The sequence below is a fragment of the Peromyscus leucopus genome, chromosome 20 (assembly GCF_004664715.2).
Source record: "Peromyscus leucopus breed LL Stock chromosome 20, UCI_PerLeu_2.1, whole genome shotgun sequence".
NCBI classification, from domain to species: domain Eukaryota; kingdom Metazoa; phylum Chordata; class Mammalia; order Rodentia; family Cricetidae; genus Peromyscus; species Peromyscus leucopus.
The window spans coordinates 39,635,239-39,660,927 of NC_051080.1; the positions used below are offsets into that span (position 1 = coordinate 39,635,239).

Consider the following 25,689-nt stretch of genomic DNA (forward strand, 5'->3'; position numbering starts at 1 on the left):
TTCTCTAAAAAAAGGATCATATAAATGCTTTAGCTACTATCACAGGAATTCAATTTCAACTCATTTTTTTGTATATGATATACGCATGTGTTTGTGTTCATGTGGTTGTTAGTGCTCAAGCATTTGTGTGCACATTTGTGGGGCGAGAGGTTGATGACAGCTATATTCCTCTATGACTCTCTTTTTCAGGGGTGTGCTCAGGGGAGAGCACCACAGACCTGGAGCTCACTGATTTGGCAAGAATAACTGGCCAGCAAGTTCCAGGGATCCTTCTGCATATGCCTCTCCAGAGTTAGGGTTACAGTCATGTACCACCATGCCACACCTGGCTTTTCGTGTAGGTATTAGAAATGTGAACTCAGTCCTCAATGCTTATGCAGCAAGTACTTTACCAACTGAGTCATTTCCCTAGCCTTCTGACTCATTAATAACTTTTTCAAGATGTCTTACATACAGGTATGTGACAAAACAAAATTAAAAGAATCTGAATATATAGATTTCCACTGAAATCATAAAGCTTAATATTTTTATTTTGAAAATAAGTTGACTTTTTAAATCTAGTAAACAGCTGACTGAGCATCACTCTTTGAAACCGAGTTAGATGCTCAGTGTGTAAAATAAAGCAAATAAAACAAAAATAAGCAAGTAACAAACTCATAGAACCTATTAATTCAGAAAGGACCCTGAACGGTGAAAGCATCTGACCCTTCCCATGGCATATTTCTTGAGTTGGCAGCAAAACTCTATTTTACTTATTGATTCAGTCAAAAATACTTGCTGCCAGGCAGTGGCAACACACCCCTTTAATCCCAGCACTGGGAGGTGGAGGCAAAGGTAGGTAGATTCGAGTTTGAGGCCAGCTTGGTCTACACAGTGAGTTCCAGGACAGCCAGGACTGTTACACAGAGAAACCTCGTCTCCAAAAAAATAAAATAAATTTGCTGAGCACAAACAATATACCATGTACCACTCTGCATGTTGGGAATGCACTGGTGACTGTACAATCCTTATCCTCTCACAGATGGCTCCCAGAAAGACAGTTCTCCATTCTGCTTTTCCTATGATCCAAAACCAAATCTCTCCTTTCCAAAGGATCATGTACCTACTTGCCAAGTTGTTTCCCACTCATTCAAATTAAATACAGAATGACATCAAGTACAGTTAAGAGTAAAGTTCACAGGCAGGGTGCCCAACACAAAAAGCTGGCTCTGCTATGTACTAGCTAGGTGACCTTAGTCAAGTTGCTCAATTCTTCCAAGATTCAGTTTGTTCATCTAGAAAAATGGGAGATATTCTTACCTTCTAATTTTTCTAAGAATATAAATAAGTCAACATTTGTCAAGTATTTAAAATGTCTAGCTCTTAAAATTTGTTATGTAAAAATTGTTCTTTATAATGAGTTTTTGGTCACTGGAATACCCTTGCCTACCTGTTTTGATGTTAAAGCAGATTAGTGCCAGAGTTTCCTACAAGTCTATTTTACTTAAACCAGTTGCTGCTATAGCTCCTGCTTCCGCTTGTGAGGCTTGGGCTTTAGGCATGGAGAAAACCAGAAGAGGCAAAACTCACTGGTTCCTCATTTGGCTCCAACCCTCCCATTTCTTCACCTCCAGCCTTCCTCACCGGAAGAAAAAGCCTCTTCATCATACACTACACCTCTCTTCCCAAACCATCTTCTCCTTCTGTGAATCAAGTATGCAAAGTCAACGTCCATCCTCTCAGTCTTAGGCTGCTTGGGCCCCACTTGCTTCTGACCACCTCCCTTGTCAACTCAGGGCCTTGCTCCAATACCTACTTTGCTGCAGCAATAGACCACATACTTTCAACCTCACTCTTAAAGAACTTGTCCTCGGGATGCTCCCTCTCCACTGCTCCCACAGCTCTCTCCTATCTATCCTTTAAGACCCACTAAATGTCTCCTTTTATATAGCTTTCTCTTATATTTTCCATACTCAATCAGGAGTAACAGCCTCTTCCATGGTTCTCCCCTAGCTCTCATTACATCACTGTTACAGCCTTATAAATCCTTTGTAAATTTTATAAATGTTAATTTTCTATGTCTGACTCTCCCACAGACACTGAACTCTAGGAAGAAGGAAGATGAAGGAAGATATTTTATTTTGGCATTTCTTGTACATAGAATGGAATCTACTTAGCAATCTTGGCTGAAGTGAAAATCTTTTTCTCAGATGTAGTTCATTCCCTTTAAGTTTCATGAACCCCCTTATCTTCAGGGAAAGTCAACTTTCAGCACATATTAACCAGTGTAGCAAATTTTTATTTTCATTTCATAGAAACACTTAAAGAGGGCTGGAGAGATGGCTCAGAGGTTAAGAGCACTGACTCTTCTTCCAGAGGTCCTGAGTTCAATTCCCAGCAACCACATGGCTCACAACCATCTGTAATGAGATCTGGTGCCCTCTTCTGGCCTGCAGTCATACATGCTGTATACATAATAAATAAATAAATTTAAAAAAAAAACACTTAATGATACCAGCTATTTCTTTCATTCCAATTCAAATTTCTCCTATGGAATATACTAGAACTCAATTCCACTTCCACAAAATCTTGTTCAATCAAAAGATGCAAATCTATTGCCATTATATTTATTTTTCAGTGCTAGAGATGGAACTTGGGGCCTTGTGCATGTTAAGCAAATACTTTACCACTGAGCTCCACGCTCAGGCCCCTTTGCCAAGTTTAAACTCACTGGGTAGACTCACTGGGTAGGGGTAGCAGTAAGTTTAATGCAACATGTACTTTTTCATTTTGTCTGTTCACACAAGTGCAGGTATAACTATAAACTATTCAAGTTGGCTTCACTGGTTGTACAAGAGTTTGTACATTCTGCTCTTAATACATTCACCAAACTGCCCTCCAGTAGGATAATCACTAAACACAAATAATAGTGATACTGTTCTAAAATTCTCCAGAAATTCCCAGCTTTCCTCACAGGACAGGGAGTTCTTCAGTTTCTTCACCTAACCCACCAATGTTCCCTCCAGGCCTCTCTGCAGTTGTTTCACAGAGCTGAGGAACAGCTGGCCACTGCTCTTCAACATACCCTAGAACCAAGATTTTCATTATCTTGTTGCTCCTATCAGATTAAATTATCTCAAGTCATAGTTCCTCCTAAGTTTTCTCTATTCTTAATTTTAGTTACTCATAGAAACACCTTGTAATTTTCTACAATGAATTTAAATTCAACATATGTGAACCTATGCCAACCTATGTGAAAAGACATAGACAAAAAGCTTAACACAGCCTCTTGGTCACCTGAAAATAGACAAATCTGTGGAGAAATAAACATATCTCATATTACATAACCTATGACCTACACTGACACAGAGTCAGAGGCTGAGGGTAGGTCACAATAGAGCAATGGACCATAGGCAAAACAGTACTTTCATTGTCAAAGCTATATAAATATAAATATAAATGGCTCTGACTAGGACCTAAGAGTCCAATAAAGTGCTGTTTGAAAATATTTCTCAGCCGGGCGGTGGTGGCGCACGCCTTTATTCCCAGCACTTGGGAGGCAGAGGCAGGCGGATCTCTGTGAGTTCGAGGCCAGCCTGGTCTACAAGTGAGTTCCAGGAGAGGCGCAAAGCTACACAAGAGAAACCCTGTCTCGAAAAAACCAAAAAAAAAAGAAAATATTTCTCAAGAAGTCTTCTTTCCTTTAAACAAAAATTTTATGTAGGGATCCAAGAGGTAACAGAAGAGTTGCTCTGCTGGGACTGGGTTAGAATGAACCTCACTCCCACCCCCAATCTGCGCCAAATCTGCAGAACTGGGGCAGCCCAGCAACCAAGGCTAAAGGTGCTTCCTGTCTCACTCTAGTGTTTTATTTTAGTTTGGTTTGGTTTGAAACAGGGTCCTTCTGTGTGAACCTGGCTGTCCTAGAACTCACTACGTACACCAGCCTGGCCTCCAACTAACAGAGATCTGTATCTCTGTCTCTAGAATGCCAGGATTAAGGATGACCAGCTTTGGTATTTTATTTTTGTGTACAGTTAAACATACATTTGTGCAGGGGGCATATGAGTGAGAGGATAAGCTTGAGTACAGGTCCTTGGGTACCTTCCACATTTTGTTTGAGGCAGGGGTCTCTAATTGCCCTGGAACTTTGCCAAGCAGAGTAAGCTAACTAGCTAGCAAGCAAGTTGGCTTCTGGGCATTCAAACTCAGATCCTCACATTCGGCAATCAACTGAGTCATCTTTCCAGACCACAACTCCTATTTTGTTTTGCTTTTGATGTATGTACATTCATGTATAAACATGTGGACGCCTAGAGGCCAGAGAATGACACTGAGTGTTTTTCTCAACTGCTCTCCACCTTATTTTTTGAGACAGGGTCTCCCCCAAGTATCCTTCTGTATCCTCACCACTGAGATTACAGGTCTGCACTATAGTGCCTGTTTTGTTTGTTTTATTTTGTTGACAGAGGGTCTCACTTATATAGTCTTGGTGGATCTGGAACTCATTATATAGACCAGGCTGGCCTCCAACTCACAGAGATCTGCCTACCTCTGCTTCCTGACCACGTAACTGACTTTTTAAAAAACCACAAGTACACCTGGCGGTGGTGGCGCACGCCTTTAATCCCAGCACTCAGGAGGCAGAGGCAGGCGGATCTCTGTGAGTTTGAGGCCAGCCTGGTCTACAAAGCGAGTTCCAGGAAAGGGCGCAAAGCTACACAGAGAAACCCTGTCTCGAAAAACCAAAAAAAAAAAAAAAAAAAAAAAAGTACTAGAGAAAAAAAAATGGGGAAGAGAGCAAAAATAAGAGTAGGAAAAGCAATAAAAATTAAATCTTTCAGATACTTCTTTCAGATGATGCTTCAAGTTGGAGGTAACAGATTCAAAATGAATTCTGGAATCTAATTTAATCCCAAAGTTTTTTTCAAATATAATTTACTTATAGAATTATAAACAACACAAGATCTAATCAGGTTTGATATCTATCAAGACCCAGAACATTTCCATCACTCCAGAACAGTGATTCTCAACCTGTGGGTCAAGACCCTTTGGGTCCAATTACTCTTTGGGGGGATATCCTGGCACATAACAGTAGCAAAATTATAGTTACAAAGTAGCAACAATTTAATTTATGGTTGGGGATCACCACATGAGGAACTGATTTAAAGGAAAATCAGCATTAGTTAAGTAGAGAACCACTACTCTAGAAACTTATGTCCCCCTCCTAGTCAATTCTCATCCACCCAGAGGGTAAAAAATTAAAGCCAGACACTGAGGCAAAGACCTGTAATCCCAGTATTTGGAAAGAGGAAGCAGAAAGATCAGAAGTTCAAGGCCACCCTCAGCTACATAACAAGTTTGAGACCAACTTGGGCTACATGAGACCTGCCTATGAAAAAAAACAAATACAAAGTATTATCAATCCTGTTCCTGGTATCAAGGTTAGTTTTGGCTTATAAATAAGATGATCCATTTTCTAATTTTTCACTCAGCGGATCTGTAAGACTTATCTTTATTACAGTGTTTCTTTTTGTTGTTGAACCGCCTTCCATTATATGCATGTACTAGTTTGTTTATCTTGCCAATGGACAGACATCTGGACTATTTCTGGGGTATGATTAGTATGAGAATAACTGCTACAAGCATTCCTGCATACGGCTTAGTTGTGGAAAATTTTGTTTCTTCTGAATAAATACATAAAAATGAAACTGCTTGGTCACAAAATATGTATGTCCAACTTTCTAAGAATTTCTTAAGTTTCCCAAAGTGGTTACATCGTTTTACACACCCACCAACAGTGTACCAAACTTCTAGATATACTGTTTGAGAAACTCTACCTATGCTACAACCGAACTAGTGCTCTTTTAGCTCTCCAAACACATTTCTACTATTTTAAGAACTCTGCAGATGTACACCAAGAACATTTTCTCTTCTTACTCCACTTTCTATACTGCTTATTTTCTGGTATTTATTCATTCCACAAATACCATGAAGGAAGAAAAAAAGCTAGGCTAGTCAGTGTTCTGGATGATGAAGTAGCATCTTCAAGGAACTGAAAAGTAAATGTAGCTGGAAACCAGCAAAAGCATCAAGATAAGCAGTCTGGAGCCAGGCAGAAGGGGTGTTTTCTCTACAGGGGGCTATGGGAAACCATTAAAATATTTTAATTAGGAAAGAGAGGTGACTCTTATGCTCTGGGCAAGGTAGGATAGAGGCAGGTGTGAGTAGAAATAGAAGACCATGTTAAAGGCCACCAGTGTTCCACTGAGAATGAGTATGGCACTGTGGGTAGTGGGAAGAGGATGGAAGAAGTGTCATTACAGGAGTTATATTACAGAGCTGCAGAGACGACTCCACAGATGAGGGCACTGGCTGCTCTTCCAGGGAACCTGAGTTAGATTCCCAGCACCCACAGGGCAGCTCACAATCATCGGGAACTCACTGCAGGCAATCTGACACACTCTTCTGGCCTCAAGCACCAGGCACACAAGTGGTACACAGACATACATGCAGGAAAAACACCCATATACATAAAATTAAAAACAATTTTTAAAAAGAAAGTTATATTATGGAAATAGTATTGACAGTAACTAGGAGTTAAGACTGTTGCCTTTTAACATGGTCTTATAATTAAAACCCAGAGCCAAAACAAAAACAAAAACAAAACACCCAGAGCCAGGTATCAGAGTGAAAACTAAAAGATCAGAGAAGCAGAGCAAGCCACAGCCACCACCTCTTACCTCACCAACAGCTCAGCCTGAAAGAGCATGACTTCCTGTCTCCTCCTGTCTTGTATTCCTTTCTCTGTCCAGCCATATTACTTCCTGTCTCAACCTTCCTAGAACTGGAATTAAAGGTGTGTGCCACTACTGCCTTGCTGTTTCTCTTTTAGACTGTATTAATCTCGTGTAGCAGCCCAGCGTGGCCTTGAGCTCATAGAGATGGATCTCTGCCTCCCAAGTGCTAGGATTAAAGGTATGTGCCACCACTGCCTGACCTCTATGTTTAATCTAGTGGCTGGCTCTGTCCTCTCATCTTCTGGCAAATTTTATTAGAGTACAACAAAATATCATCACGTAAGACTGTGACTTAGGAGACAGGAAAAGTAGTGATGCTATTGGGGGAAAGGGAGACCTGTGGAAATGTTAATCCTAATATGAAAGTGGAATAATTATGTCTTTTTGTTTTTGTGCACTGTGAAGTCAGTGTGGTTAGGGACTAGTCAGAAGAACTGAAGGGAGAACATTTGTGGTGCCCTGTAAAAGCTTCAAGAAAGAAAAATGTCTGTTTCTAACTGTCCTAATAAAAACTGCTGAGACCTAAGTGTGGTAGATTATGCCTAGCATTCAGGAGAATCATTAAGTTCACGGACAGCCTGGGCTACAAGAGTGAGACCCTGTTTCAAAAAAAAGGGTAGGTAAGGTAGATGTCCTATTGCAGAAAATATCCTTTGGTATGTTTATATTGAAGGCTTCACATTAAGGTGGTAAACACTAGTGGCTTCTGTATGTCTGGTATCTTGCTAGGTATTGCTTCAAACAGAGGGTCCCAAATGACTGAGTGGAAGTGGGGTAGAAAAATGGTAAGAGAAGCAAGGGCAGCTATCAGAGGCTCTGACAAGGGATGACAGAGTACATATGAGACAGGCTTTGTTGTCAAAGCTAGGAAGTTCGTCTTCTTTCTCAGCTAACTGGTGTCTAGCCTGCATTTTGCTTCCCTTCTATCTATGATTACAGAATTTTTGTCTGTTTGTTTGTGTTCCCGAGAGAAGTTTCTCTATATAACAGTTTTGGCTGTCCTGGAACTCGCTCTGAAGACCAGGATGGCCCTGAACTCACAGAAATCCACCTGCCTCTGCCTCCCAAATGCTAGGATTAAAGGCGTGCACCACCACCACCACCACCACCACCACCACCACCACCACCACCACCTGGCTGAATACAGAATTTTAAAGCCTGGGGAAAAAAAACAAAAACAAAAAAAGAAAAACGAAGCAGTAGAAAAGATGGCTCAGCAAAGAATGCTTGCTGCTCTTCCCTGGGACCTGAGTTGGGTCCTCAACACCTACATCAGGCAATTGCAACTCCACCTGTAACTCCAGCTCTAAGGGATCCAGCACCCTCTTCTAGCCTCCACAGGCACCCACACCCACATATACAAATAAATAATACAATCTTTAAAAAAAAAAAAGGAAAAGCCTAGTTTAACCCTTTGCCTTTACAGCTCAGGAAAAAGTGAAAGAGTGGTGACTTTACACTGACACAGTCAAAGGTGGGCCTGGCTCTCTGCCAGCCAGGCAGAATGCTTGTCATGCAAGCCTAAGTACCTGATCTGACCCCCAGTACCCACATAAAAGCTGGGCACACAGCTGTGCTCCACCCAGACATGCGCATGCACACCTGCATACACATACATACATATATACAAACATCTTAAATGTATTCTAATTTAAAAAAAAAAATCACCAGGGTGTGATGGGGTATGCACTCCTTTAATCCCAGCACCTATGAGGCCTCTGAGAGGCAGGTGAATTTCTGTGAGTTCTGGCAGCAAGGTCTATGAAGAGAGATCCAAAACTGCCAGGGCTACAAAGAAAAACCTGATCTACAAACAAACAAACTCCATGCAGTCCCAATCTTAAGAAATTAAGAAAGAAATATATAATATAAAGCTGTAGATAAAGATTATTACTATTACTTTTCACAAAGATGAACCGTGTCGACGCCTTAGGCCCCAGTGGCTTCTCATCCTGATGATGTCTCGATCCACAATATGAAATATGGAGATATGTTTATTATCAATTGTCCAGTTAAAATTCAGCCTTTTAGATGTGAGTATAACTTTTGATGTGTGGCTAAAATTGGGCTCTACAATTCAAACGTTAAGGTTCCAGCAGTACTGAGTTCTTTAGCTCAGTTACTGGACAGCCCTAGTTTCACTTCTATGATCAAAAGTATGAACCACTACTTTGGAAGCCAGAAAAATATTCACTGTGCCTGATAACAGTAGGGATTCTTATTAAGTTCAGTGGCACATACCTGATGCTAGCACTTGGGATGTGGAAGCAGGAGGAACAGGGGTTCAGGGTCAGCCTCAACTCAATAGTGAGGATAAGCCAGCCTGGGATACATATGAAGGAAGGAAAAAAAAAAAAAAAAAAAAAAAAAAACACAGGGCCTCTTGAGAAGAGCTACTGGGGCTGGCCAGATAAAATTCAGGACAGGTTCTGTGTGTTGTTTTTTAAGTGAGGGAGAAAGCACATTTGTTGTAGAAAGCATATATTTAATGGTGGTTGCAGACTATGAGAAGAGCACATTACTCCCTAGAAGTGGCTTTGGGTACTTTTTCTGAGGTTCAAGGCCAAAGTAAATTATTTAACATTACTTTTTACTTGCCCTACAGATTAATCTGACTGCCCAGCCTACAGAATGTCTACGGAACAGGGACCACCTTTAAAGCCACGCCACATCACCATCATGTTGAGCTTTCTTTCTTCTATGTAACCCAAGCTGGCCTTAAACTCACAACCCTGCTTCTGCCTCATGAGTTCCAGGATCATAGGCAGGCATCGCCACATCCACCTATCTATTTTTATTCTCTTTGTACCTATTACCAAATGACATTCTTACTTATTTAGTTACATTCTGTTTACAGAGTGGCTCCTTCTCTATCTGCCTCCACCACTGTATCTCCCATTCTTTAGTGAAGCCTGTTATTGCAAATTACATGACCTAAGCAGTATCTTAATCAACATTTGGGGGTGTAATATTCAAACAAAAAAATCATCTTCCTATCATGCTGATTCATAGTCAAGTGTCCAAAGCCTTACAACAGGGATACAACAGCTTACAACAGGGATAGTTTCCTATTGTAAGCTAGTATATTCTCATTCATTTTCGTTTTTTTTTGTTGTTGTTGTTGTTGTTGTTTTTGAAACAGGGTCTCCTATAGCTTCGCCCAGCCAAGAACACTATGTAGACCAGGCTAACCTCGAAGTCACAGAGACCTGCCTAGCTCTACAAGTGCTGGGACTGAAAGCATATACCGCCACACCCAGCCCTGTTTGCTTGTTTTTCTTGACAGGGTTTCTCTGTGTAATCCTGGCTGTCTTAAAACTCAGTCTGTAGACCAGGCTGGCCTCAAACTAAGAGATCTCCCTGCCTCTTCCTTCTAGAGTGCTGGGATTAAAGGCCCTATGTTCTTAAATCCACATAAAGAGTTACCAGCTGAGGCCACAGTTATACCAACAATGTGTTATGTAGCAAGCATATCTTCCTGCTGGTCCTGTGCATTACCTGTAAAGCAAGCATGGCCCTAATATAGGACACTGAATTTTATTTGTCATCAGGAGAATCTTTTCACCAAACTATGGGTTTCATGGTCACAAGATTCTGGAGAGGATTAGGGATGTAGCTCAGTGGCAGAGGTACCTGCCTAGCACAAATTAGGCTCTAGTCTCAATCTCCAGAAGACTTTCAAGAGCCCAAAACTAAAACTACCCCCAAGAGGACGTAATGCTGAAGGAATACAGGCGAAAGTGCTATTTTGCATAAATGTATGTCAACAGTCTCACTTGATTCCTGTACACCTCAAACCAGTACACAGACAAGAAAGACAACCTTTTAAGTTTTGTATTTTTTTCAGCTGATGTTTCCACCAGCTCAAGAGAGAATGGCAGAACTAGGTATGAAAGAGAAACCTCTTACAGATTAACTCTTAGGCATACCAGCAATGTTGGTCAAGCATGGGCAAACTGAAAAGTTCAGAAAATTTTAAGGGTCACAAAATACACTTTCCTGTATTTCACCCTAGTCCAGATTTCATATTCAGCATAGTTTTTTTTTTTTTTTTTTTTGTGTGTGTGTGTGTGTGTGTGTGTGTGTGTGTGTGTCAGAGCCAATAAGGTGGAATGACAGCAGGAAGATAACAGATTTTTAGGGCCACACCTACCACTATCTGATGTGCACCTCAAGCAGTTCAGTTAGTTATACTCAAGCCCCACCTCTCACTAGCTCTACGTACTCTAAGGAAAAGGAATGATAAACAACTCTCAGGTCTACTGGGTAGACATTAAGACAGTTTAAAATTCCTCGGCCAGAGTTTAAAGATTTTGTTTTTAATGCAATCCTTTCCTATCTCTAAGAGAAAGTAAAACTTAATAAAATCCCAGTTCTAACTTCTTGGTCAAAGTAGATGTGACCATTCCACTCTATACCACTTCATTTTCATAGTCAAGAAAAAGTATTCTGCTAAAATATTTTAACACCAAAAAGGAAAATCTCCTAATATCTTACCAGTGTGTAAAGGTCTTCTCTTTCACACACACAGACATAAACACAGACGCACGCACGCACAAATCACTTCGCTAAAGTTTTATAGTAATTTTTCTTCATAAGCTATAAAACAGGCATAATTAATATACACTTGAGTGTGATAGGTGCTTCCAATCTGAGTAGCTAGAACTTTTACAAATCATACATTGAACACAAGGTCATAATTCAAACCCTAACAGAATTGTTTATTTTCAAAATTTTCAAATAATTCATCTGTGTAGTCATGTAAGTATCTCCTTATGTGATAGGCTTGATGTTAATATACAAGAAAGAAAACCTCTATTAACACATATACAAGATTGACATTATGAGCCCATTCCCCCATCTATGCTAAGACCATTTTTAAACTGTGCAGACAAAATAAAAAGGTGATCTAAGAAAGACACAGTAAACTGGGTGTGGTGCATACACCTATATAATCCCAGGTGAACAAAATCTGGAAGCAGAAGGATCACTGAAAGTTCAGTCAGGACTAAGTTGCAAAAATAAATTAATTAAATTTTAAGAGGCACAGGACACCATATTAAGAATATGTCTTTCAAATATTACAATACTAAAAGTCTAGGACAAACAAGAGCAAAATCTGAAGCTGGTCTAGAAGAATTTACCATGCAAAAAACATACGGCCCACGGCCCTCACACACAGAAAAATCAGTGAAACTAACTGGGGTTCTTCAGCATCTGCCAGGAAGCATCCCGCTACCATTAAGGAATAAACAGGGGATGCAAATAAATAACTACTGCATCCTGAGGTGGATGTTAATTCTACTAGCCTACTACCTCACATCATGAAATTCTTCTACGTCCCTACTGAAGACGGAAATTGAAATATCAAGTTAGCCAAGTGCTTAAAAGAACTTGAAATAGCATCCCTTCCCAACATGAAAAGGACTTCCAATAAAAACAGACCCAATCATCTTATTCACATTTCCCAAGTAGCTAGTGCCCAAAATCTTTTTTCTGAAAACTCTTCCACAAAGAAAGAATATAATAATATTCACTCAACATAGGCTAGACTGCTATTAATAGTGTGCATTTTCTCTTCAGAAGCACATTAAAGCAGTGGAGATTTGAGGGAAAACTACCCGGACCAAGTTACTTTTCCAATCCAGTAAGTCACATCTTGCTTTTTTTTTTTTTTTTTCCCCCAGAAAAGTTGCTATGGTCAAAATGAGAGCACGAAACGGGAGTGGGAGAACCACCAAGCCAAACTCAAACAAACCTTCGAAATGTCTGGCCTGCAAGGAAGTCTTTAACAGAAGTGTAATTGAGGCACTGAGAGGGTAGGGAACTTGCCCAGGGCTACAGTTTATTTGGTGGCCAAGCTGGAAGTGCATTCCTGGCCTCCTAGACTGGAATTTAGTAGTTTCCCCAGCCGCCAAGGCTACTCCGTGTAAAGCGTTTTATAAAACTCTTCACTAAGGCTGTTAGCATAAGGGTCCAATTATCATTCAAAGATCAGCCTGTTAGATAATAGCTCAAAAATTCCATCCATTTTACAGCACTTACCAGAGTCACCTAATCTCTGGGGGAACGCAGAGGGGAGGAATCCCTAATTCTGATTCGACCCCAAAGGGGTCTGATACAGACAGGCAAGCAACGCTGGTGCCCGCACCCACAAACCGTGGAGAAAGCCTCAGCAACACTCGCCCCAACACTAAATTCCACTCCCATCTCGGGGCACTCAAGACATTCCACCTCCCGCCGCAGGCCGGATAGCCAACTCTCCTCTAAACCACCACTTTCCCGAGAAAATCGGGAAGGGAGACCCAGAGTCGCCTTCCCACACCCCTAGCCCCCCGATAAAGAGCTCCTCCGCAGACTCGGCGGGACCCCACGCCCTGCCTTGCTCACCGCGGCGGGGGAGGGGAGAGCGCCCCACACAGGAAGTGCATCCTGCGCCCCGAGCTCGCGCCCCGCCGCCGGGTACCTGCCCCGGGCCCCGGGCCGCCTGCAGGCGACAGGCAGCCGCATCCACATGGCCTCAGGTGCTGGCGCGGCCCCTCCCCGGCCCGCTCCAAGCCCGGCCCTCCACCGCGCCTGCCTCGCCTCCAGCCCGCAGCCAAGAGGTCAGCAACGCCGGTCCCCGCGGGGCTGCCAGGAGCGCGGACCCCTCTGCACCCCAGGCCGCGACGAGCAGGTATCTCCGCCCGCAGCCCGAGCACTCCGGGCCCCCTTCCAGCCTGGACGCCCGGGCCGGGCCGTTGACCCCCCCCTCAGCAGCCCACGCTGGTCCCCTCAGCCCCCTCGGCGACTCCCGAGGCTCAGCACTCGCAGGGCGGGCCGGGCCACGACCTGTGCTCCCAGCCGCCAGGGCGCGCAGCGCGGCCCGGTCCCGGCTCCTCGGGCCGTCCCTTTCCTCAGGCCGGGCGGCGGTTACCTGCAGGAGCCCCCCGGCCCGTCCCTCAGCCTCCGCCGGCGCTGGGAGGGGAGGGGGCGGCGGCGCGGCGCGGGGTGGGGGTGGGGGCGCCTCCACCGCCTCCAGCTCGGACGCCCAGGCCGACGGCGGGGCGGGCCGGGGCCGCGGCCCCTAGAGGCTCGCTCCGGCCCGCGCGCTCGCTCGATTACTCCCGCTCCGGCGCGCCTCAGGGAGGGCTCCCCCGGCGGAGGCCGTGGCCGCCTCGCAGGGGCCGCAGGCGGCTCGGCTCCGGGTTTTTTCTCTCCATTCTCCCAACACACAGGAAATAACAGAGCGTCAGGTGACGGCGCGCAGCCAATGAGGCGGCTCCGGGCCCCGGCGCGCGGGCGGGCGGGAGGGCGCGCGGCGGGGCGGGGCGCGCGGCGGGGGCGGGGCCGGGGGCGGGGCGGCGCGCGTGCCCACCCGCGTGCGGCAGCGTCGGGAGGCGCAGCGCGGAGACCCCGCCGGGCGGGCGGTCGGGGGGCCAAGCGCCCAGCGCTACCCCCCCAGCCCTGCGCTTGCGGCTTCCTTGTCGGGGACCCTCAAGACAACTTTCTGGGGAGTTGGTGGCACAGAACCTTCCACTGGGGTTTCTAGACTTCTCCCTGAGCCTCTAAAGCCGGAGTCGCGCCTTGGGCAGGCGGAGAAGCCCATGGCAAATAAGTCCTGCTTTGCTAACGGCCCCCGGGCCCTGGCGGGTCACACCAGACTGGCCTTGCCGGCTCTGCCCACGGTGCCTAGTGGGTGACCCTAAATGAACAACTTATCTGAGACTCAGTGTCCTCCATTATAAAAGGAAGGAAGCCAGCCTACCTCACATTTAAAATAGAGACTTCCATGCCAGTCGTGGGCAGTGGCACTGAGATTCTGCACCCCTGGATGGCGGGACCAGGACTACAGTTGAGAGATTTCCAGGGCCATGCCTCAGGCCCTGACCAGCCTTCCCTTGTACCCCTGATGTTTACAGAGCAAAGGGCTAAATGTCTCTTTTTCCTCAAGAAAATCTCATGTAGAACCACCGTCTCATAGATGATAGTACCATGTGCTCACTCCATTATGCAAAGGGAAGTCAGTAAGGACAGGATGAGTTTGGAAGTATTTACATTCAGCTTCTGGCAAACCAGAGACCTCTTCCACTTGGGACCTTCCAAGAGGAAGGAGGAGACTTTGGATAAAGTGCCCCTAAAACTACTGACTCTAATGTTGGGGGGCGGGGAGAGGTATGTGGCTTCCTCTCCTAAAGCAACCCAAGCTAAGAGTAAACTGGGATCCCAAACGTGCTTTGGGTTTATAAGATGGAGGCTGACAGGAATCAGTTGTGGTCTGGAGACCAGATTTCCTATGTCTGGGGTCTGCAGCTCTCCGCGGCCTGACGTTTACCTTTCACCTTTCATTCGACCTAGCCAGAGCAGTTAATGCTTTCACTTGGCTCAGGCCACCCACAGAGGGTCTGGGGATCCCAGGCAGGGCCTGAGTGGTTCTGGGGCCCCTGGCAGGAGAATGTGGTAAAAGCAATGATTTCTCCTGGCTTCTGTCCCATCTCACCAAGTGGGGGATGATTTGGATGCAGGTCGGGACTATTCCTGGGGATTTCGTTCCCCCACACCTCTCTTGCAAGCCAGGCAAAGTGCCAAGCCCTTCCGGAGCAGAGCTGAATAGACCGCCAGGCCCTGCCCTCTGGCTGTTCCCATTGTTCTAACTGTGAGTTTCATTTTCAAATTCTCAGGCACTAAAGCTTTTAAGAGACCAAAGGCTGGCTTCAGCTCATATCAGGACTGCAGAAAGGTGGGAGGAACTCTCAACAGACCCAAAGTTTTCTGTACAAAAACACTGGAGACTATAAATATGTGTCTTGGAGACTAGATGTTGAGGGCACCCCCAGCTTCTTGAGCAATGCATGAAGAAAAGGGGCACCCATTTCCTCACACTCCTGCCACCATGCTCTCTTCTTCCTAGGTTTCACTTTGTCTCAAGGGGACAGGGGAGCAGGAACAAAATAGAACAGCTCTCACTAGAAAAAGAATGCAAAGAGATGCTGCGCCCAGTTCCTGCCTCCTTTCCTAAGGTGACCTCCTCCCTACTTTTGCAGCCCCTAACAGAATACTGTGCAGGTGACCACTACATGGAAACTTGCCCCTTTCCATAGCCAGGTCTACCGGGGCCCGTTTAGTCCCTGGTGACCTACCATGTTCCTTTGCGGTATCACATGGAGAGAAAACGTTCACTGGAATCACGACCAGCAGATAGATATTAGTACTCCTGTGCCGTGTGTGGCCGTGGAGGATAGGTCATTTCACCTGAGTGCCAGACCGGAGCCCCAATGTTCCCTCGCTTACAGGTACTGTGGGGACCTAAAGATGGCTGCATAAAGAATTCTTGCAGTACCAGACACAGGTCAATCTATCTACACTGCAAGGCAGGGTGGTGCACCCCTGTGTTCCCAGCAGTCAGGAGGCTGAAATAAGAGAACCACTGTACATTTGAGGCTACTACGGCGACTGAGCAGATGAAGCTCAGATAAATTCATCTACTGCCCAAAGTCCTACAACTCAAAACCCCATAGGGGGAGTTATTTTAAGACAGAGTATCACTATGTAGCCCAGACTGGCCTCAAGTCATGATTGTCCCCCTGCCTCAGCCTCTGGAGTGCTGGGATCACAGCCCTGACAGCACTACCCAGCTTGCCCCAACCTTTTGTATCCTTCATCTCCAATGTATCCACCTTGGTTTTTCCTTCTCTACCTTGTGGTCTTTTAAGGAAAGCAGAGGAAATGAACTGTTCCTCTTTCCCCATCTCTCCTAACCCAGTCCACTTCAAAATACTTATTGAACAGAATCACTGTGTATCAATTCCAGAGGCAAAATTAATCCTTCCTCGCCTCCTCTGGCTCAGAGATGGCTTTTGGAAACCCGTGTCACTCCTTTTATTACAAACTCCTCATCCCTCCTCCAGGAACCTGGGCCACTCTGGGATTACAAATGGAGCCTTCTGCCTCTAGGTCACTGATTCCGCTACCATCTGTCAGCATGGATTGATTGAGGAGACTGGCCCTGCTCGGCAGATCGGTGACTTGTGAGAGCTGAGCCAGGGTGTCTGCCTTCAGCTGCAGGCTAGTGTCCTTCCCAGCACTGGCTGACTTTCTTGAGCACTCAGACAGCCCTTCCCTTTACCCATCAACAGGCCCCTACTCTCTCTCCTTCCTCTTCGGAGGGCCCACCTGCTAGCAATTCTAACACACCAAGAGGGAAGCCTGGAATCCTTGCTCATAAGCCTGCGGCTTCACCTCTAGACTTCCAGGAGGTAGCTCACAGCCTGTGGTTACAGAAGGGGGAAACTGCCAACATCAGGTACCTGTCAGGTAACTTCCGCAGGCAGAGGCTGGAGACACTGCCCATGCGCAGGCGCGCAGGCACGGCTTGCTTTGGGCATACCCTCACAGAAGCGCCTGCGGTCTTTGAGGCTCTCAGCCATGAACAGTTCTTTCTCAGGCAAGGTGAAAGACTATAAAGCTGGGGGTAGGGATGACCAAAACTGTAGGCGGAAGGTACTACTGCCAATGCTGTGCACGAGAGACCTCTGCCCAGAGCAGTAGAAAGCGATGAGACTAGGTGGGGACCCTGCAGGGCCTTGTGTCTGGTGAAGGGTTCAACATGTCTGTTACAGTCTCATAGCATCCTCTGCTCACCAGCTTGCCCCTCCCTCTGCCTCCAAGATCAAAGTCATGGTTCCCACTGGTCCCAACGGGCTGTTCGCATGTCTGTATTTGTTACTGGACATTTCCACCACCTCCCTTTGGTGTCTGGCACCCTATGCAAAAAAAGGCAACATGTCCACAAAAACTACATATCAATTATTATAAGACAGCCCAGAGAATACCAGGTACTGGGCAGCCTTCCTTTTATCACCCTAACTAATGTTTGAAACAACCTGATGAGGTTGATAATGATGCCATACCCCCCTTTACAAATGCTGCCGCTGAGACGTAGGGGAATTTCAGGAACTTGTCCTAAGTCATTCAGCTTGAAAGAGGCAGAGCCCTAGGTCCCAGGCCCCCAGAGACTGTACTTCTAACCTTCCAGCTTCCGAGTGCTCAGTGACGACTAGAAGGAGGGGCCGGTGGGTCCAGTCTCCAGGTGACCGGAGAAAGACAGCACAGAGTACAAAGGACTCAGCAGCAGCGTCGTCCCCAGGGTTATGCTGAGGCCCTGGAGACAGTCTGGGGAACTCATGCCTAGGAGCATTCGTTTTCCTGAACAAAGAGGACCCTGAAAGCAGGTGCCACGAGACATTAGCTTTGCACCCGGCTTGAAATTCACTGGACCTGTGGGCTGGACTCTTCCTGGGCACCCACTAGCATGGCAATACCAACCCAGGTCACCAAAATGGGGACCGGTCTGGTCTCACCAGCGTGTACTCTTCAGCAAATACCTAATGGCTTGGAGTTTCAACTTCTTTATCTATGAATTGGGATTTGGGCCCTGGGGAGCCAGCCAGTGTTCCTCCTGCCTCCTGGGAATGGGGTCCCTTCCCCGGCTGATGTTCCGCACTCCTCACTACAAGCCTGTGGGGCACCAATCACCACCTTCACCATCCTGGGAGGAAAATAAGCACACAGAAAGGCGAGTGACTACTTCCAAGTCCGGCAGCCGGCAGAAAGCAGCTCTGGGACTGGTAGCCAGCCCTCTGGCTCGAGAGCTTCACTAAGTCACTCAGAGTGAGTTAAAGATGAAGGATCTGACTGTAGTACTAGCAGAGGCACATTCTAAGCACCAGCTCACTGAATCCCCACAGCAAACATAGGAAGTGGGTAGTGTTCTTCCTTGTGCAGGTAAGGAAACCGAGGCACAGCAGCAGTTAGGCCGGTCTGAGCTAAAACACCGACCCAGGCGAGTGGGGCTGCCAAGCCCCTGCATCATCGCTTCATCATGCGGTAACAATGGGAGGTTCCTCTCCATCGGGATTATTTCTGCTTGAAAGCTCAAGACTTTTAGCCACATCATTGTCTGGGCGCCACAGGAAGGCAGTGCCACATGCTGAGGCATGCTGGGAAAAGACTTTGTTCCATCCTGTTTTGTTGACATGCTCTTCATTTTTAAGCCTGAAACCCAAGTTTCCTGCTAAGAATGCAAACGGAGGAGAAAAATGCAGCCATGATAACGGCCACTGCTTCCTGAGGCACACTGTTTCTGGGGCTTGTGACTGTCTGTGTCAGCTACTATATGTGTGACCTCAGCCTTCAAGGCCAGAGCAGCAGCCCGTTCATTGATAGAGAGGCCCAAAGTCACTAGAAAGATGCCCAAAGGTGCTCAGCTACTAAGTGGTAGACCCAGAGGCTGCCCTCAAGTCCTTCCCCTCAAACTCCACAGTGGCTGCCTCGTAAGAGGACCCCAGGGCTTTGGCACGGCACATAATGGCAGCAATGTTCCTGCTCATATTCCACCCTGGGCTGGTCTCACCGTGTTGTACTAGGATCCAGGTGTAGGGGTGCAGAGCTAGGTGCTCCCTTCTCAACCAGGATGGCTCAGAAATGGAGACGCTGATGTTCCCCTTCCTGTGACTTGGGAATGGCTGCCCTGCCACCAAGCCAATTGTCTTCCAGAAAAAGAGACATTGTGTAAGAAGCCTCACTGCTGCCCTGCTTCTCCCTCCCTGATAGCTCTCGAGGACAGCTGCCAGAGCACATGTGGAATGCCTTGGGAACAGACAGCAGTCGGAGCCGTGAGTTCTCCAACTCACAGTCAGTCCTTGACGCCAGCCAGCCTCCTTTGCGTGAGCCACCTCCATCCCCACCGCCAACTAACCGCAGCCCGTGAGCGCTTTTCCCTGGCCTGACCGTGTGCAGTGGCGGACTGCCGGGTGGCTTCTGAAGGCCCACTCTCCTGGATACAAGGCCCTCTCCTGGCTTAGCTCACATTGCCAACCTCCACTCCCTCGCTTCATTGTCTCTGCCAAACCAAACCAGTTGTGTCCCTGTCCTGTGCTGGCCTATTCCCAGAGGCAGAGGCGCCTGCTCCTCTTGCTTCGAAGAGACTGAAATTACACCTTGCTTTCTGGGGTCTGAGTCAAATGCTGCCTCCTTCACAAGCTCCACCTTAACTGTTCATTCATTCATTCATTCACTCAACACTGATAGAGTCTGTATCATCTGCCGAGCACTGAATAAAGGGTCCTTGTTGTCACGATGTTTGTGGTCCCATGGCTTCTTCATGTTGAGGCTGGATGAGTTCCAGGGAGAGATGCTGCTTGGGCAAAGGCCCTGAGGCAAGAGGAAGCAAAGAGAGCAAAAAGGGGAAGGAGGCAGTACCATGCAAGTCACAGGAGAAAGTGGCAGTGCAGCTGCAGGAACGTGCAGGTCACAGGCTTTGGGACCCCCAAGGTAAAAGGAGGGAGGAGTCACGGATTCTTAGCAGAAGGCACTGGCTAGTGCTCACCTCTAATCCACCTTTACAGCTGCCCTGTGGCTGAGCCTCTTCTTAGAAGCCGAAGCCCTGTTTAAGCATTTCCATCCCTGTCTCTGATCTTTGGAGGTAATCTTTCCCATCCTTTCTCCTTGGCTGAGCTCAAGGGCAATATTGACTTCTGGTCGTCTAGTTTCATCCCCATTCGCTGACCCAGTGCCCAGAACAAGGAACTGTCCAGAAACCTCTGTTGCATGGACCTAGGTGACCACATACCCCCTGTAGGGATGAGGCTGCCTGAGGGGTCTTCCTCATTCTCTGCATGTTACAGAGTCCAAAGGTTTCAACGAGGCCAGAACTCCAGAAGCCCTAGAGAGCAGAGCCTGCGTTGATGGCCATGCCTAGTGTCAGCATGGGGACTGCACAGGATCTACCCGTGGTCATCAGGTAAAGGACCATAAACAAAAATGAAAGATGTCACAGCTGCTTACAACACACAGTCCACATAAGGAATCCCTCAGAGTCAACCCCTAAGATGAGGTATCAGATGAGGAAACTGAGGCCCTGGAAAGGAGGACTCCCTGGGAAGTCGAGACCAGACTGACCTAGGTTCAGACTCCCTGTGGTCCTCCTGTAGGGCTCCTAGACTTCGCAGACATTTCTTTCACAACTGTTTCCAACTGACATATTTCATCAGGATGTCAGTCACACCAGCAGTGGGAGCCAGCACACCAGTTCTCAGAAGCTCTACCCTGCTGCATCAGAACTGCACGCTCAGCTCCCAGGCTTCCAAGGCTGGCCGCTTAGCCGAGGCATGTTGCGGGTACTCCGTCAACACTGAGCGAACAGAGGCAGCTGAGCTGACTTGAAATAACAAAGGAAACTATGCCTGCAGCTTTCACATGGACTAGCCTCCATGCTGCGTGTATTGCCTGCGCTAACCCACAGCGTTCTCACGACAGTGCTGTGAGCCAGGTCCAACACCGGTTCCCATGATGGGTAGACACAAAGGTCGCAAGCTAGCGAGTGGCTGAGTCAGGATTTGAACCCTTGTAGTACGCTTAAGCAACCCTGTGTGTGTAAATGTGCACCTTGGGCAGAGGGAACGAGTGTTCCTGAAAAGCCACCGTTTTGTGAGGCACCCCTTCTTCCCACACACCCGATGTCAGCATATCCCTGCAGCAAGCGATAGCAGACTTGCGGTAGCAACCTCATCCCAGGTTCTGTGTCTCCTGAACCTCCTGTCAGTGCTCTCTGGACCCACAGCATTATAATCTGTCTCTCCTCTCTTTTGGTAGCACATGGGTATAAGAACCTTCAACGAAGTCCCCACACTCCAGAGCCCTCGGCTTCTTCATCCCAGGGAGACTATTACTGCTCACTACAGAGGGCTGCCTCACGTGCAACTTCATGAGCGGGCTGTTCTGGGGAAGTAAGGAGCCACAACTACCCAGCACAGAGGCGGTGGAGCCGAGTGCTGGCAGGAGGGGGTTCTGCTCATGATCTCTGGGATGCTCCATGGCAGTGTGTCACCTCCCTGGGCCAGCGGTGGGTGGCCAGCTCCCAAACCCCATAGCACCTGTACCTGGATAATACTCACACGTGGTATTGCCCAGGTGCTGGGTAGCCCTGGGCCTCCTGGATGCGGCTCCCTGGCTCGGCCCTTGGGCCCCTCCCCTAGTCTAGGTACAGTGCTTAGTGGGGAGCAGCAGTAGCCAAGCCAGGCAGAGGTGGCCCACCTGCAGGCTGACTGCAGAATGAGAAGGGAAAAACATCCTTTCTGGAAAAACCAGTGGGCAGACGATACTGCCCAAGGCACAGCCTACATGGAAACCATCCGAGAAAACCAGCAACAGGAAAATCAGGGCCCTTCAGAGAAGCAGGAAACCGAAGCAGGCCTTAGTTCTCCTCCACAGAAAGGGAAGTTGAGGTTCAGGATGGTGGCGTCCCATGCTCAAGGCCCCTCAGTCTCTCAGTGGCTCTGCCACATGTCCAACCAATGGCTCATTTGCAGTAGTGGGTGGGCCCTTGCTGATCTCCAGGCCTCACGCTCTAACAGTCTACTTCCCTCTGATCTCGTCCACAGTAACCAGGGACACTGGCCAGCCTCATCGAGAAAATGCCAAGTCTCTAGAGCTTTTTCCCTGCACTTTCTGCTCTGGGCTCCCTATACCTCCGCCTTGCCCTAACAGAGCTCAGGGCAAGGAAAGACAATTAATTTCGGCAGTCAGGCAGTGCCCGCCCAGCTTACGGTGAGTGCTGTTATCACCCAGCATGATAACCACTCCCATTTCACAGCTAGGGAAACTGACATTCAGAGGGATTATGCAATTGATACATAGATATCCAGGTGCTGAGTCTTTACTCTGGCTTGTGTTCTCTTCAAGCTAACAGTTAGCAAGTTCCCCCTACCCTGGAGAGCCTGGCTCCCTAAGCTGGTTGTCTGAGAGAACTAGGTCCTGTACCCTTCATCCCAGCCCTGTGACATGGGTGTCACTACTACCCCAGGACACCAAGACTCAAGTCAGGTGGCCTGTCTGAATGATACAGAGACTAAATCCAAGCAGACGGGCCTTAGTCTCTGGTCTCCTTTCTGTGCCGCCATTTTGGTAAAACCTAGGGCTGGGAACAAGCAACCCAGCCTTTGTGGGAACTTCAGGTTACCCCAGGGTCCAGCCTGGAGATGCTCCAAATTCTCCGAATCATTTCCCTCAGCAGTGTTGCCTCCAGCCCAGGCTGTGGACTGTCTGGCCCGGGAAGGCAGCACAGAGGCCCTGGGTTTAACCCATTCAATGGGCAGAAGAAGAAGAGCGGAAAGTAAGGAAATGCACACCGGTCTTTAAATCCAAGTGGAGCCATCCACAAATCCCCACACCCCAAGGCAGCCTGATAGGCCTGACCTGACAGAAGCTGGCAAGATTCTGGAGAGTGGTCTAAAACATGCACATATGTGAGGGTGAGCCTCAATGATACATTCATGGGGGACCTGCCCAGTCTGCCAACAGGGCCAGCTTGCCCTGCTCCCACTGTGAAAGAACCAGGTGCCTCTCGCCCTGTGGAAGCTCTGCTCCCTTCCCTCCCTTTACCAGGTATGTTCTCTTCTGCCTTAGCCTGGCAGACTCCTACTCACCCTTCAGAATCTTCAGAAGCCACCTTCCCTGTGAAGCCTCTCTTGATTGCCCTGTTGAGACTAACAAGGTCCAAAGGGAGGCTTTGTCCATTTGGGCTTTGTTTTTATTGTTTTATCTTGCCCCCCAGGTTTCTGATACCTAGCTGAACACCTGTTCTGTACCTACCATGTTCTTAATCCCTGTAACAAGTCTACAGAAAGAGATCACTGCTCCCAGGCCACTGCCTTTCAAAGCTGCAGCTCTGAGGCTTGCTCAAGGTCACACAGCTCCAGCTTGTGTTAAAGTAACAAAGGGCCAGGGAGGGTACTGCTCCAGCCTGGCTCAGTCCAGTGGGGGTGCCTGGGGAGGGGCAGGCCATCTGTGGATCGAAGCAAGGTAAAGAGGGCTAGCAGGGACCAGGGGCCAGCCCTGTGCTCTTAGCATCCCTGGCCAGATTGCTCTAGAGCCTACAGCCTGGAATGGACCTAACACCACAGCTTAGAGGAGAGCCCATCCACACCCCCTTTCCTTTTCCTTGTGACACACAGTTCCACAGAACACCAGAACGCTGCAGGCCATCAGGGTGCCCAAGCCCCTAGCCTAAGGCTGCGCAATATGGCAGCAGTTCTGCATCCAGCCCCTGTTACCCCAGCTTACAGTCAGTGTCTTCCCTCATAACCAAGGCTGCAATCCTGGCATATCAAGCCCCATTGGGAAAATTCTCCTTTGGGCGGCTTGGCCAAAAGAACTCGGCCTATCAAACTGTCCAGGACAGGATTGGGAAATAACTGTTGCATCTTGGTGGCCCTACTTCATTAGGGATCTCTCCATTACTCTGCTACTTTGAGCTCCAGGCACAAGTCTCCATGACCTGCTGTGGGTAGGTGCACCCTAAAAGTCCCCAGGCTCTGCACCCAGAGGACTGAGACAGGCCACCCAGTGTGGTCAGAGCTGTAAGAGGGAACAGGACCCAAGCCCTGGAGGAGAAACTGAGCCCAGAGGACTTAACCAGGTAAAAAGGAAGTAGGAAGGTCCAGGGTGGGAGCCACTCTAGAGGAAAGTGCTTTAGAAGGTGAGCCACAGCGGGAGGTTCAGAATGTGACAAGCTGAGCCTCTGGTGCCCTGTCCCTGACCCCACGATAAAGGATTCTTAGCATAGTCTCAGCCCAGAACTCTCCCCCGGTGGAACCTGAGCACAGCCTAGCCCTTGCAGAACCCACTCCATGCATTCTCTAAGAGCATGCTCCAATCAGAGTGATCCCGTGTGTCCACGTCACTGTACCTGTGAACCCTGTGGCAGCCCACAACCTTGAGCTGTGCCTGCCTCCCGGCCTAGAGAAGGCTCACACTCCCTACCCCCCAGGCCTAGTGGAAGAATCAAGGTCCTAGGACATCTTGACAACATACGCCAGCTGGCAGGCCAGGGCAGCGCTGCAGCCAGGGGGTGGGCATGGAGGGGTCACAGTCCACCACAGTCTTGGTCCAAGGCTGTCTCCGGTCACTTTCTGAAAGCAGCTGTGGGCAGAAGCAGCCTTCAGAGATCTCAGGCCCCCCAGGCTAAGGGAGGAACAAAGTGTGACCCTGGCCTGGGACAGGGGACCCAAAAGGAAAGCTAATGACCTGGGGCAAACACTTGGAGGCCGGAGAGGTGCCTGAGCCTCCTACAGAAGGAGGAGGTACTGGAAAACCAGGGAAGGGGGGACTTCTCCCGCCATGCCAGCCTGTCTATCTCCAGCTCTTCACTGTAAAATAAACGGAAGAAGCACACGCCAGACAGAAAAAAAGGGAGGAACAAATAAAATCCCAAACCACCGCCCACCTGCTCCCTTGGTGGGTCTGGGCCAAGGCCTTGGCCTGGGTCACTTGCCTCTGCTTTTCCCAGGAAACCGCTGGAGCCAAATTTGCATTTACCACAAACAGAGACAACACAATGTCATAATCCTTCTCCTGTCATTCTCCCCTCTCTGCCTCCTCCCACCTCAGACACACACGCTAACACAAAATGACGGCTCCCTCGACAGACTGAATGAGCGAAGCTCTGGATCTGCTTCCTAATTGTTGGCGTTTCTCTTCGGCCTGTGCTCTGTGCCCATCGCCCAACTCGCAGCAGACCACCCACTGCCCCCTCCTTTGTCCCGCATTACCACTGACAAATGGCATGCTGGAGCTAAAAGAATATGTCAGGAAATAATGGGGGGGGGGGGGAGCCAGCCCCTGCCTCCTCCTAAAGCTTCTGCGCCTCACTGCTGGGGTCCCGGCCACAGAGGGCGGCTGGACCAGAGGGGACAGGGACAGTAACAAGGATCTGGCCCCTGAGACCCTGACCCGGGGCCTTGCCCTTCACGCCCCTGCTGCTGCGGCTGCACTCGGCCAGCAGCCCCCGGCCACCCCTCCTCTCGCGGCCGCCCTCCTGGGCACTGCTCTGAGCATCCCCCGCGCTCCCCTCCCTCCATCGCTCTTTATGGCA

General features: G+C 48.2%; 2 protein-coding genes across 7 annotated transcripts in view; one reads left to right on the plus strand and one right to left on the minus strand.

Annotated features, from left to right (window-relative positions):
• Nucleotides 1-25,689, minus strand: part of Tcf20 (transcription factor 20) — a 197,506-nt gene that overhangs the window by 86,452 nt on the left and 85,365 nt on the right. For 3 of the 6 annotated variants that reach the window (XM_037197711.1, XM_037197710.1, XM_028861074.2), the window contains exon 1: nt 13,696-14,001. The exons of the other annotated variants lie outside the window; for them this stretch is intronic. The gene's annotated coding sequence lies outside the window, so the exon portion shown is untranslated. Of the gene's footprint in view, nt 1-13,695; nt 14,002-25,689 lie in introns of those variants that run through there. 6 annotated transcript variants of the gene reach the window in all.
• Nucleotides 12,486-19,896, plus strand: LOC119086316 (translation initiation factor IF-2-like). The gene is made up of 3 exons (XM_037197291.1): nt 12,486-12,504; nt 13,026-13,455; nt 19,371-19,896. The coding sequence occupies exons 1-3, from the start codon at nt 12,486-12,488 to the stop codon at nt 19,525-19,527; spliced, it is 606 nt and encodes a 201-aa protein (XP_037053186.1). The 3' UTR covers nt 19,528-19,896.

What these genes read in the sequence shown, in the direction of transcription:
- LOC119086316 (XM_037197291.1), top strand. An exon ending in CCCCAGGCCGCGACGAGCAG is followed by an intron (nt 13,456 to 19,370) that starts GTATCTCCGCCC and finishes CCTCCCTGATAG; the next exon opens with CTCTCGAGGACAGCTGCCAG.